The sequence below is a fragment of the Felis catus genome, chromosome A3 (genome assembly GCF_018350175.1).
Source record: "Felis catus isolate Fca126 chromosome A3, F.catus_Fca126_mat1.0, whole genome shotgun sequence".
NCBI lineage: Eukaryota > Metazoa > Chordata > Mammalia > Carnivora > Felidae > Felis > Felis catus.
In genome coordinates, this window is record NC_058370.1 from 105,237,620 (window position 1) to 105,251,776 (window position 14,157).

General features: G+C 42.1%; 1 protein-coding gene across 7 annotated transcripts in view; it reads right to left on the reverse strand.

Moving 5' to 3' along the window:
• The window catches only part of MTA3 (metastasis associated 1 family member 3), a 216,213-nt gene that overhangs the window by 12,978 nt on the left and 189,078 nt on the right, over window positions 1-14,157 (reverse strand). For all 7 annotated transcript variants that reach the window (XM_045054643.1, XM_045054642.1, XM_023251915.2 and 4 more), the window contains exons 15-16: window positions 9,764-9,850; window positions 6,883-7,029 (exon numbers count right to left, since the gene is read on the reverse strand). In XM_045054643.1, coding sequence (XP_044910578.1) covers window positions 6,883-7,029; window positions 9,764-9,850 — 234 coding nt within the window. The remainder of the gene's footprint in view (window positions 1-6,882; window positions 7,030-9,763; window positions 9,851-14,157) is intronic.

The following is a 14,157-nucleotide window of genomic DNA, read 5'->3' on the forward strand; positions in this document are numbered from 1 at the left end:
CTACCATAGACTTCTGTCACTCTTCTAAGATCTCCATATTGCTGAGAGGGTGTCAAGTATAGACCTCCGATAGGCTCACACACTAGTATTTCCCTCAGGAATAGGATAAAAGTATTCTCTGGAAGAAACTGATATTAGTAAACTCAGGAATGGTCCCAGGGGTGACCGATTTGACATCCTTCCAGAATATTCCAAAACACCAAGTTGTTAATTACTCATGCCTAATGTACTTGGGTCTTTCTCTACAATGCCCCCCTATGGCATCCACTCCCCTCAGATAATGCTTCCATGTCCCGAAACTCTCTAGATATATTAGGTACTCTGCTATAATTACTTGACATTCAATAAACCCTGGGGCCATAATGATCCATTGGAAAATACTGAAAAAAAAAAATTCAAAGTCACTTTTATCTATTAAACCAGGTTGTAACATTACATCCTGAGACAAGGAGATCAGAGGCAAATCCAGGGGCACTTGATGTTCTTCCATAAACACTATTTTGGAAGATAAAAAAAAAACCATGAAGTCTCTTGAAATGATATAAAAATGTTGACAGAAGGCGGCCTGGGCCCAAGTGTGCCTAGGAATGCCATCAGCTGTTGCTGGCAGTCTATTTTTGTTGGGATTTGTGAAGACAGCAGAAGCATTCCCAGAGCACTCTCCCTGCTCTCACTGGTACAGTGGACCTCCCACCCCCCATTTCCCGGAGTTGGGATGCAAACAGCTGGAGCTGTTGAATCACTGAGTCAGAAACAAGTCGTCCAAAGGACAGTCTTCACACCCTAGATCATAATATTGTACTTAGAGGCATCCACATTGGATACCCTCTTCATAGGGGACTTAGAGAAATGATATTACTCAATGTGGAAAACAAATAAGGAAAAAAAACCTGGATCTGAGCTGTATTCACAGACCCCAGGGGAAATAAGCCAGAAGAGAGCAGATTAAAAAGGAGTTTATTGTACCATTCATCAATTTCCTTGGCTCAGATGCCCTGACTCTGTCCCACTGATAACTCACCTCTCTCCTGAGTCTATTGGCTTTGGTATACTCGACACACTGAATCCGGCTTCAGTAGTACCCCTGGGACAAAAGCTGTATCATCTCAGAAAAAGATGACAAGAGCACACCTCCAATTGATGTCCCCTCGGTCATATCACTACAAAACAGAAGTTGTTCTCTAGGGTCCCCATTTGATAAAGACAGAGACATAGCAGGCAGACGCCTGTCCCTGTGCAGCAGAATAAAAGATCTGCTCCCTGGGGTGGGGAGGGCCAGGGCATCTTCTTAGGGGTCAGGAGAGAGGGGTCAGCCCCTCTCTCTCCTCCCTGGAGTGTTTTCTGACTCAGCCCTCATTCTGAAAAAGATTCCGCTGTCTCAGGATGGTGATATTCCATCCCCTCTGCTGTAGGGTCTCTAACTGCAGGAGCCTACGCGAGGCTAAATGAGCCCTCTTTATCAATCTGATTTCCTGTCTTTAATACTCCTTTAAATAGCTTAATCAAAGGCAATTTCTCTTTATAGATACTGGGCCCTTCTAACGTGCAAATATACTTTGGAACACACCCATTTACTTCCAAGCAAACCCATGAGTCATTTTTTGGAAATCCTATGTTTATGTCAGAAATAAATGTAAATAAATGTGTTGACATTTTATTTATGTACAATCCACATATGACTACAAAAGTTTTGGTTGATATCTTAACAATTTTCAAAATAGTTCTTCTAAAAAGGGTGGGGGGATAGAATCTGAGCACTTAATGAATACTTACCATGAGTCAGAGTCAATGTTGGATGTACCCTATAATTTAATTTAAACACATTTCACCTTTAGGTGATTCTGTGAATTTTCTCTTGTTTCTTTTTTCTCCCCTCTCTCTGACACTAATATAGTTCCTATGCCCTACATTTCAGAAAATGTAGGGGGTATGTTACGGGCAGAAAAGCCTCACAGAGGCAGGAGATGGAGGGATAGCTTTGATCAGACAATCATGGCTTATACCTCACAGTCTACGTACAGAAAAACACCTACTATGTTCCTCTCTATATTCACAAACACACACCCATCTCCAACATGCAGAAAACATAAACATCTCCCAGGTACTTGTTGCACTGAGCACACAAATCCTGGTCCTTATACACCAAGTGGAAACAACCTCAGATTGGAGTTTAAATCTCATCTCTGCTACTTGTTAGCAGTGTGGCTTTAGCGAAATCCCTCAACCTCTTTGAGCCTGGGGTTTTTCATTATTAAAATGCATGTTATTGGGGCACCTGGGTGGCGCAGTCGGTTAAACGTCCGACTTCAGCCAGGTCACGATCTCATGCTCCGTGAGTTCGAGCCCTGCGTCGGGCTCTGGGCTGATGGCTCAGAGCCTGGAGCCTGTTTCCGATTCTGTGTCTCCTTCTCTCTCTGCCCCTCCCCCGTTCATGCTCTGCCTCTCTCTGTCCCAAAAATAAATAAACGTTGAAAAAAAAATAAAAAAAAAATGCATGTTATAACAACTATATCATAAAGAGTTTGGAAGACCAGGGGCACCTGGGTGGCTCAATCGGTTAAGCATCTGACTTCGGCTCATGTCATGATCTAACGGTTCGTGAGTTCGAGCCCCGTGCCTGGCTCTGTGCTGACCGCTCAGAGCCTGGAGTCTGCTTCAGATTCTGTGTCTCCCTCTGTCTGCCCCTCCGCCGCTTGCACTCTGTCTCTCACATTGTCTCAAAAATAAATAAACATTAAAAAATAATCTTTAAAAAAAAGAGTTTGGCAGATCAAGTGGTATAAGGTAGACGCAATATCTTTAATCATTATCACTACCCCATTAAGGCAAATGAAATTTGTACTTTACAGAGGAGAAAACAGGTTTCAAGAATCTGAGTGATTCACCCAAGGCCACACAGGAAGTAATCAGAGAAGTGAGCAGTTAATCCTAGATGGTTCCAAACACTTAGAGGTACGTTTTCCCCCATGGCACAGAGAAATCCCATCTGCCCTGTTGCCCTCTCTTTTGGGCTCTCACACATGGAAAGGCTTTTTCCAGTAATTGCTCTTCTCTCCCCACTGATCTCAGGGCTTTCACTACTCCCAGCTACGTGGAATTAACCAAGTCAGCCAAATGTGGCAGGTACTTGGCTCACTGGCAATAAAAAGGTCACCAGAGCACCTGCAAGTCAGCAAAGGAGATAGGATTTGGAAAGCATGTGATGGCAGGCGGCACATTACTGGCCCGTCGCCCGACGGGAAAGACTGGAGCATAGCGGACAGTGGTAAGGAGCCGTGTAAGTCTATGTTTTGAAATTTCATTCTTCCTGCCATTACTGACCCCAAATAATGAGGCTTCTTACGTATGCAGATTCTGTTTTCACCCTTGGAGTTTAAGTTCCAGTAGGGGAGTCACAGAGGCCTGGGTGTGGCCCAGTGCCAAGGGTTAAGCTTAACAGAAGACACAGAGGTCTGATTTCCAACCATCGGTGCCTTTAAGAGGCCAGGGCCAGATGAAAGACAGTGACTTTCAGGAAGATGATAAGAAGCTGCCCATCATTTAAAAAATTTTTGTTTAACATTTATTCATTTTTGAGAGACAGAGAGAGACAGAGCACAAGCAGGGGTGGGGCAGAGAGAGAGGGAGACACAGAATCTGAAGCAGGCTCCAGGCTCTGAGCTGTCAGCACAGAGCCCAACAATCATGGCCTGAGCTGAATTTGGACGCTTAACTAAGCCACCCAGGCACACCCCCACCTTTTTTTTTTTTTTTTTTTTAATGTCAGGTAAAATCCTTCCTACCAGCAGGAATCCAGAGCCTCTTTATCCATCATCATGAACTTCCAGCTGAAAGTGGAGGGTGAATAAAGGGGGGCAAGCCCCTGAGAAGGGGACAGGAAGCCCTAACGCTGAGATACCTGGATATTTCACTACAGTCAGATTTTGTTTCCAGTTAAATTAGTTCTGTCCACCAACATCCTGTTTGGTGTGCTCATCTGTCTGGCATGCTGGTAATTAAGTAGCAATGCTAACAGATTTTATTATTGGATCACAGGGCGAGGCTTTTCCATGAGTTTGTATCCATCAATTCCAGCAAGTGATGGTATTGACTATCTCATGAAAACTCACTATTGGCCTAATTTTTTTTTACCCTAGTACTTTGAGTTCACTTTGGAAGCTCAGGTTAGTCTGGATCCTATGTCCCAAGGAAATAAGAAATAGACCCCTTTATCCCAAGGAAAAGCTTCACTGGGAGTACAAAAATGGGGACATTTTCTACAATGTGTGTTTCCCTTACACTTGTCTCTCAGCTCCATACCCATCCATTTAAATTCAGCTTAGTGAGGCTGGGCCTGGGACTCTGCAAATACTTCTCCTTCGCCATCCGGCTCCCTGATACACCAGTAGGGGGTGCTAGAGGGAGGCTGTAAGGCTGGCAGCCACAGAAGGCACTTGCCGGGTCCTGCTCCTGCCTCACCCCCCCCGCCCCCCCCGTAGCAGGTAGCAGGTGCAGTTTGCTCCGTTCCCAGCTTTGCTTCACGCTCCCAGAACCAGCCTCATCACACTAGAGAGATGCCAGCACCCGCAGAGCAGCGCCTTTCCTCGGGGCCTCAGTTCCAGCTCCTCGGGCCTCCTCGAGCCTCTAGCATGTGATAACCGCAACTGCTTGCTTTTGCTCTCCCAGCCCTAGGGATGGCGGCTGCTTCCTGTGCCCCTCACCATGTTCCGTCACCTATTCTGTCCTCCAAGACCTGCAATATTGACTTCTTACGTTAAGTTAGCGAGAACGACTTCTGCGTTTTCTACTTTGCTGACAAATGTTTGAGAGCCACAACTTCTTTTATAGCCGTGGTTAAGAGCAAACTCTGAAATCAGCCACACCTGAATAGGAATCTCAATCCATTTATGCAGTGCCTGGTAACTTTGGAAAATTTAATTTACTTCTCTCTAGGTCTCATTTTTCTCAATCACTTTCGTTTATTCAATCAACATTGATTAAACACTTAGTAAGTTCTAGGCACTGTGCTAGGCAGTAGAAATACAATGTTATGCAAAACAGTTAAATGCCCTGACCCCATAGAACCTCTGTCACGTGAATCAAATGAGATAACACAGGTACGGCACGTGTCATCCAGCCTTCCTCTCCATACCATGCCGGGAGAGCAAAGACAAAAGGGTCTGGAAGGATAAAGGTGTCTCAACAGCTAGGTCTTTCCAGAAAATGAGATGAGTGTCTTTCCCTAAACAAGGCTGAAGGTCTCCGAAAACATAACACCAGGGATTCATTGTACGTCCTGTCCATTCCTCCTGCTCGGAGCAGAGAAGCAATGACCTTGCAGCAGCAATCTTCAGAAGGAAATAGGGCAAACAGGCGTAGAGAGGGAACACTATGAGGTGGCATTTTTTAGAAATTCTAAAGATATAGGTAGCTGTGATACAAGGAGAGAGCAACGTGAATTGCAATGCGGGGCTAGGGCTGGGGCCCAGTGTGAGTGTGACCATTGGGCCCAAGTGGAAAAAGAGAGTAGAGAGCTGTTACTCCAACTGTAGTCATTACAAGAGTCTTCTTACCAGAAAGTGTAGATGTACATGCATGTGTATGTATCAAATGAACTGGAACTTAATTTCTGCTTTCAACAACAGGACTATACACCTAGAGAGGCCAGAGAGGTCATGAGGTGGAAAAGAAAGATCCCTGATTCCATATAAACCTGAATCCAAAAGCCCCAGGCTGTGGGCAAGCAAAAGCTGGAAAGAAATCCAATCTCCACATTTGGACACAACCCGTCCTTTGTCTTCTGCAGATACGAGGCGTATTGTGGCAAAAATGGCCAGTGTCCTTGTTAGCGAAGAAGTATCCTGCAAGACTACTGTGTAGCTAAGTTCTTGAAAGTCATATCTATAACATGTTGATATCCTATAAATGCAAACTAAACTCTTCACCCTCAATTTTTTATTCATTTTGACATCACTGTGACCACGGAAAGTCATACTGAAGGAAAACAACCACGGGAAACGATTACTAGAAGGTCTATTCCACATCCCTGCTCTAGGGCCTCATTATAAATAATTTACTGTCATTGAAGGAATTTAGAAGCCCTGAAGACATGAAAAGCCTGGAGAGAGTTTTACTCGTAAATAAATACCAACATTTCAACAATCAAGACAGCTTCAAATTCCAGGACTGTTGAAATGAACAGTATATACTGCCTGCATGATTTATTATGCTTGTGCTGATGGTCCAAATGGGGAGGATAATTCAATTCCACCTGAAGAGTCATTATAGGGCCAAGCCCCAAGAGAAGTACTTTGGGTAAGAGGTGATATTTCTCAGCTTTTCCATTTCGAACAAATTATTATTTCTGTATTTGAGACATCACCCAGGCAATCTCCTTCATGACTTGTAGCACTCTTGAGCAATTAAAAAAAAATTTTATAAGGTGAAAGAAGTAGGGGACAAATGCCAAATGCAAAATGATCCGCAGAATGCTGAAGAACCCTCCCCCCAGAGAGCACGGCTGCCTCAGACATAAGGTGAAATCGTCCCTTCTGCTCAAGAAAACATAAATGAGCAGTGAGTATGCATCCCAGCAAGAACATTATCGCCTAGCAGAGGCAACCTGATAAATACAGACTTCCTCTCCAAACAAGTCTCCTCGCAGGGAATGTGAGCAAAGGGCCCCTTCTGAGGTGAATTATCACTTGGCAAAATGTCCTCACCGTGGCACGCGGCAGCCTTCCCTCTTCTCCCCTTACCACACATTCAGTTCAATTAGAGGGTAGAAGAACCTGTTTGCTACACGTCTTGCATTTGTCACGGGACATGCTGAGAGCCGACAAGGGCAGAGAGGCCCTGGCCTATCAGACCAGCGCCCCCCCCAGGATTCCTGGGCTTACATACCATCCAGGCCATTGTGATGACTGTAGTTCCTTTTCCCCAAAATGCTCAGAGACGTGTGATTTGGGGTGGTTAGCATCCGCTTGGTAGTGGGGGTTTGCAGGCTTGGTGTAGATCGAATGACATTAGGTTTCTTCGAAGGATGGATCTCTGGCAGGGGGAGAAAAGGTTTCTCAACTCAGAGCATGGTATTAAAAATCTCTGTGTGCACTTACATTGCCTAATAGGCACACATCTTACTTCTTAATGAGCTGAGAGTCAGTTCCTTCTGAGCCAGCCTGTTTTCCCAAGGACCTCCATAATGATTCAGCTTCAAGTGCTGTTACCATGGCTTTCCTTATCAAAAGTGAGCTGCCTCTTCCTCTGCTAGCTGGAGCTCTGAGCTTCATGTTGGGAGTACAAGCAACAAGGACAACAACAAAAACCACCAACAGAAAGCCACTGCCGCTTCAGAAGGTCACTGAAACACAGATTTACTAAGGGAATAAGGCAGCCAACTCTTCAAGGTTTTAGAAATGTAAACATTATCTGGAGAAGTAGCCTGACAGAGAAAACTAACTCTGCTCCATCAAAACAAAAACATAGCATGCAGCATGTCTGGGGTGTGAGAGATTTCCGAAAAACAGGATTCCTCATCTGGCTCTGCAACCAGGGTTTAGGACCAGGGTTAATCACGTCCAGTCCAGAACATGTGGATACAGCTGAAACCTGACACCAAACTCCAAATTCTACAGTCAAGACGTAGTGGAAGAAAAGCTTTGATGGAGGACATATCACACAACGATAACGTGCATGTGGCATACTGTGTTTACATCAAGTATGTTGTTGTTGGCCACATAGCCCAGAATTACTTGCGTATTTCGGATAAAGCAGGAGGACAGAAATTGCAGCCTATAGGAACTGGATTTGAGGATCTCAGTCTGTTACTGATATGGACCACCTCTTGTCCAAAGCTAAACCTGCTTACTGATTCTGAGTCACCAGGTGTGCACAAGCCACCCTGTCTTCCCAGGGGAGGGCCAGGATATCAGCCTCATTTCCTGAAACTCAGGAAAAATGGTTAGGATTGTTAGAAGTACTTTATCTTGGTCTGGTCAAAACTCTACACTCGCCCAAATTCGGGAACAGACCAAGGGCTAACCAAAATGGAGTGCTGATTTTTTTTCACCGTGGCATTGAAGGCTTGCCAACCTTTTCATTACAACCTCCACACTACACTCCGTCCAGACCAGACAACTTGCCTTTGGAGTCACTGAACCCTTTATTTATGAAGTTCCCTTGGCCTCAGAAAGGAAAAAGAAATTTTTTTTTTCCTATTGTTCTACCTATTTAAATACTACTTTATCATTCGAGGCTGAGATCAAATACTGCTTTCTCCACGTAGGCTGCCGGAACTCTCATCATCAGAAGTCACTCCTCCTTCTTCTAACTGTCCAATGAATATTGCCTGTAATTCCTTTATAGGAGCTAATCATTTGCTGAATTGTCCTTACCTGTGTGCTTTCCCTACTAAACTAAGATTTTGGAGGGCAGAGTCTTACTCATCTTGGTGTCCCCCCAAATCAATTAGCATAGTGTCTTGTACGTAGTCAAAACTCAGAAATACGTTAGGTAGGGATGTGTTTCAGCTAGTAAGAAGAGGACGGCTTTGGGCTTATGTAGTAGGCACAAAGACCAGTTTGCCCACAGGAGGAACACACAATTACCCGTGGAAAAACTAATATGCAATGTTAGCTGCATATTAGAAATATGCAAATATTAGAAATAATTCTATTTCTTATGATCAGAGACTTTTCCTTGCATGGTGGGAGAAGGGGCTTCTAGGCTTACGTCCTGCAAGGGAATACAGACAGCAACCTTCAAGGACTTGATCACCATGACTAGGTCCTGCCTATGATAACCAGGTGATGTTTTCGGGGGCTATCAAAGCAACTCTTTAGGCTATGAGAAATAAAACAAGAAATAAGGTGACCAAGTAAAATCAAAGAGGGAGCTGTGAGCTTCTGACTTTTGGATGTGCTGATGAGGACGAGATAATATACCAAGTTCAAGGCTACGCTTTGAATTTTAAAGGCGTGTCTAGAGTCTGAACACTTCATAACCGTGTATCTTTCTGACAGAGCAATAAGGTTCAATGCAACTCTGAGTACCTCTTTCACTTTTGCTGAGAAAATAAAAAAAGCAAGAATATTAGAAGCACAAAAACATGCCATTATAGCTCCTACGTAACCAGGAACCATTTTAGGAACCATTATTTTGTAAATTACCTTAACACTCGCAAAAAACAAAAAGAGGGCGACTGCCTACTGATTTTTACAAATACTATTCTTAATTGTGCTATTTCAACATGTATATGGAACCATCACCTTTGGCAACTTCCAAGTTAAATAAGATGATAAAAACCAGAAAGCAATACAAATGTTTCCCTTTCAAAGTAACTTTAATTGGTACATTAAAACCATAAATATTTTTTAAAGGTGGGTTAAAACCACTTTTATCTCATTAAAAAAAATAAGCCAAGTGGAAGGATTTAAATCAAAACATTAAGAATATTCATCCTCTAAAAATTTAGTGATTCTTATTTTTCTCTTTTTGCTTCATCTGTATTTATATCCATAAATATACATTACATTTTTATTTAATGATTTTTGGGGGGAAACAGTAAACATATCCATAACTGTGTGCATATGCTGTGTGTATATGTTTTGGTAATACAAAGAAAAGTTTCTAAAACAAAATAAATGGGCTATATATAGGAAAGTATCCAATTTCAGCTACTTGAAAGGCTTGGATTTAGTTTAAGTGCGTCAATTTAGAGTAGCCAAATACTGAGAAGATACCAAAATTGTTGTTTGAAATTTTCCCTCTGTTAGAAAATACCCACCTAAGTACCCAATGATACATGCCAAAGGTTTCCTAGTGCTTTTGCTTTTCAGTGGGCTTCCAGATAGTTCGGCATGTCTGTCTGCATCTGAGGAGAGAAGGAAACACGGAGACAACCAATGAGGCTGATTTCGCTACCTATACTACACATACTGCAGAAAAAAAAAAAAAAACGGTGCAAGTGGACGACGATGCAAAATATCCACCAGATTCCTGCATAGTTTCCTTTGGGTTTGAGAAAACCGTTTCTAGTTCTGGTTCCCAATTACTGAATGAAGGATTTACCTGGAGAACCCTCACTTTAAAGCCTCACAGGAGTATAGCTAACACACATCTTACACATGTGCTTTGTTTCTGTGTGGGCCTATCGGCAAAATAGTAAAAATATGCTTCCTTTCTAGCCATGGCATTGCTTCGATACAGCAGAAAAACTTCTGTGCAGTATGATGTGAAACCAGTCCTCGTGTAAGATGAATCTGGCATAGAAAACAAAAACGACAGCTGACAGAGGCAACACACTTGGCCATCCTTGACCTATGGGAGTGAGGCTCCGCTGAGAAGTCTTCATCTCTCTTGATTAAACTCAAGTCCATTAGATAAGAGCCTCACGCGGGTAAAAGTGGGTCACTGGCTTTATTGCTGGTTTTCTTATCCTTCATATCCTACTGTGATGTCACTAGTGCTGAGATTCAAAAGGTTCCCTGTATGTAGACAGAGTATGTCATCCATTAGTCAGAACATTACGATACGGAGAATGGATATTAGCATTCATAAAAGTTCACATCACGTTCCTCATACCCTACCAGAAGACATTTCTGACGGGGAAAAATAAAGCATACAACACAAACACTCTCTGTGTTGTAATTAGCCGTCATTAGGGTGGCAGAGTAGATGTGGAACATGACTGCTCTCACACCAAAGAGTTAAGTTACGAAAATACAATTTGAAGGGACCAAAAAAAAAAAAAAAAAAAAAAAGTACTGAAATGTTTTTTAAATTTGCAGGTATTGTCATAAAGCTTAACAAGGTAGTTTTAGCAGTATTATTTTGCTATGTTTATGCTTTTTCCCCACCTTCAAATACTTGACAAAAATGTTCTGTAGGTTTTCTGTGGCTGAGACCACATTTTTAGGCGTACCTACAGGAAATTGCTTTTGACATCCATAGGAATATTCTGCACTATTAGTGTTAAAATGTGCAATTCAATCTGGAGTCTCAAATCATTTAAAATTAAAAATTAACTTTTTCATAAGCTCTAGCCCTCTCACCAAGGAAACTACAATTTTTTTTTAATGTTTTTTATTTATTTTTGATAGAGAGAGCATGAGCGGGGGAAGGACAGAGAGAGAAGGGGACAGAGGATCTGAAGTGGGCTCCATGCCGACAGCAGAGAGTCCAATGCAGGGCTTGAACTCAAGAACTGTGAGATCATGACCTGGGCCAAAGCTGGACACTTAACTGACTGAGCTACACAGGTGCCCCACCAAGGAAACTATTTTAACTATTAAACAGAAAGAGGCGGGAAAATAGTATTAAAAAAAAACCCATTTATAATAAAGCACATATTGCAGACAGCCTCAAGTAATAGGAATCTGAATATGTATCCCAAGCACTGGCTAATTATTATACAACCATGGATAACTATAAATGATCCAATTTCTTTTCTGGCTCAGTGGATTTCCTTTGGAAGGAAAATTATTAAGATCCGAAAATTTTCACCTGTTGTTGAACAGTAGTGAAAATATAAGAAGAAATTCTAAGCATATTTTGGAAGAGTAATCTAAATAAACATTAAAAAGCAGCATGGGAGTTGCCTGGGTGGCTCAGTTGGTTAAGCATTGGACTCTTGATTTTGGCTCAGGTCATGGTCTCATGGTTCATAGGATCAAGCTTTATTTCAGGCTTTGTGCTGAGTGTGGAGCCTGGTTAAGAATCTCTCCTCCTTTCTCTCTCTCTGCCCCTCCCCCCTCCCCCAAATAAATAAACATTTAAAAAAAAACAGGTAGCACAAACCCTGCAGGGATCAAATACCTGCCAAATCACTAGTATTTAATACTAAGTAATTCCTTCGTAATATTGCTAATTCACGCAAATTTCAAGTTAGACTTGGGATGAGGACAAGAGAAAATTTTATTTTTTTTATGAAGGAAAGAAAGCTTGAATGAATCAGCCTGGTACTTCCTCTGTGTTTTGGACAAAGGCAATCGTTGTATTACCAGTAATACGACTAGCTTCACACTTTGTTCCCGTGGATAAGGCCCAAAGGAAAACTGCCAATGTGGCTGCAGCTTCTGGACTCCCAAAGGGCTATCACCTTGACAAGAATCAACAGAATGGACAGCCTATCAAAGGGGTCACCAGCACAATACTAAAGATATTTCATTTGAAATTAAACTAATCTGCTTTTAATTTCTCATTAAATCAGTAGGATTAATGATGTGATGTGCCAAGTGACAATTTACAGAGCACCTGAGTGGGGGATCAAAGCTCTTTAGAAGGATCGCTAATCGCCAGTATGTTTTAAAAGAAAGTAGTTGGTGGCAAGAATTCTCAGTCTCAACGATGAGGAAATCAGGATCAAAAGTGCTAAAACTACCTAGTTACTGTTTGACGTCACAACTGCACGCATTTAGTGATACACTCTGAATATGCATGGGAAAGATACCTTCTGCCCCAAGGGAATGATCATAAACATAGGATTATCGGGTCCACACGTGAGTTGGTTAAACAGAATCTTGGTCTGCACTCAAGAGCAGGCCGGTGGTGCCACTTGTCAGTTGGTCCTGGCTCTCAAATTATTCACCTAACTCTACTGAAACACAGAGCATTCATTAGGATGCGTTAAAAGTGCACAGATAAAACAAGCCGCCTGAGAGATGCCCAAAGAACCCAGAAGGAATAAAAATTTGCCCAGAAAGAGGGAGAACATGGGCTCCTCACTCAAATCACTTGGTTGCACACAGGCACATTTCTTTGGCTTCCTAGAGTTGCATCTCCTTGAGGTAAACCTAGAAAAACACTATTGCTTTTATTGCAACTCATGGTCATTTTTCTAAAATGTTTTGGAAATGTGTGTGTGTGTGTGTGTGTGTGTGTGTGTGTGTGTGTGTGAGATGGTTGGGGGAGGGAATAAAATAGAAAAACTACAAAAAGTACACACTGAATTAAACTTCACAAAAACATCTCACATGGGCTTCCAAGACTGCTGTCAAAATAAAACCACTCACAGAATTTTCTTAAAGGAATTGCAAAAGCATTTCTATTTTTATGTATTTATAAGAAAGCTTCCTGCCCAGCGTGGAGCCCAACACGGGGCTTGAACTCATGACCCAGAGACCAAGACCTGAGCTGAGATCAAGAGTCTGACACCCAACCAACTGAGCAACCTAGGCAACCCTGCAAAGGCATTTCTTTCCTTTTTTCTTCCTTCCTTCCTTCCTTCCTTCCTTCCTTCCTTCCTTCCTTCCTTCCTTCCTTCCTTCCTTCCTTCTCCTTCCTTCCTTCCTTCCTTCCTTCCTTCCTTCCTTCCTTCCTTCCTTCCTTCCTTCCTTCCTTCCTTTTTTCTTTCTCTCTTTCTCTTTCTTTCTCTCTCTCTCTCTTTCTTTTTCTTTCTTTCTTAATGTTTATTTATTTTCGAGACAGTGAGCAAGCAGGGAGAAGTGGAGAGAGAGGGAGAAAGAATTCCAAGCAGGCCTCGCACTGTCAGCGCAGAGTCCTACGTGGGGTTCAAACCACAAACTGTGAGATCATGACCTGAGCTGAAATCAAGAGTCAGATGCTTAACCAAATGAGCCACCCAGGCATTTTGTAAAGAAGACGTAAAACCTAGGTGCCATTAAAAGAAATGATAAATTTAACTATGTTTAAAAAAAAAAATCTGCTTGACAAATTCATCATAAACAAAGTCAAAGACAAAATGGAGGAAAATATTTGCACCATTTATCACAGATCAAGAGCTAACTTCCTTAAAATATAAAAGTTCTCACAAGTCAGTAAGACTTCTAATAGAAAACAGGCCAGGGGCAAAAACAGTTGACAGAAAAGGAAATACAAATAGTTTTCAAATATATGCAAATATTTCTAGCTCATTCAAAATGAGAAATGCAAACTAATATAACTTACGTGTCACCTGTCAACTAGTCAAGGGTTTCAAATATGAATAACACTGATGGCAAGATTCTAGAGAAACAGGCATTCTCTGCACATCGTGGGTGGGAGCTCAAATCATAGTTTTTCTAAAGGTTACTGGGTAGTGACTATTAAAATCTCAAATGCATGTTCTTTGACCCAGATGTTCTACTTTTAGAGGTCTGTCCTGTAACCTACATGCACATTTCACACATTAGTATGAAATGCTATCTGCATAAGGATATTTGTTGCAACATTACATAACAG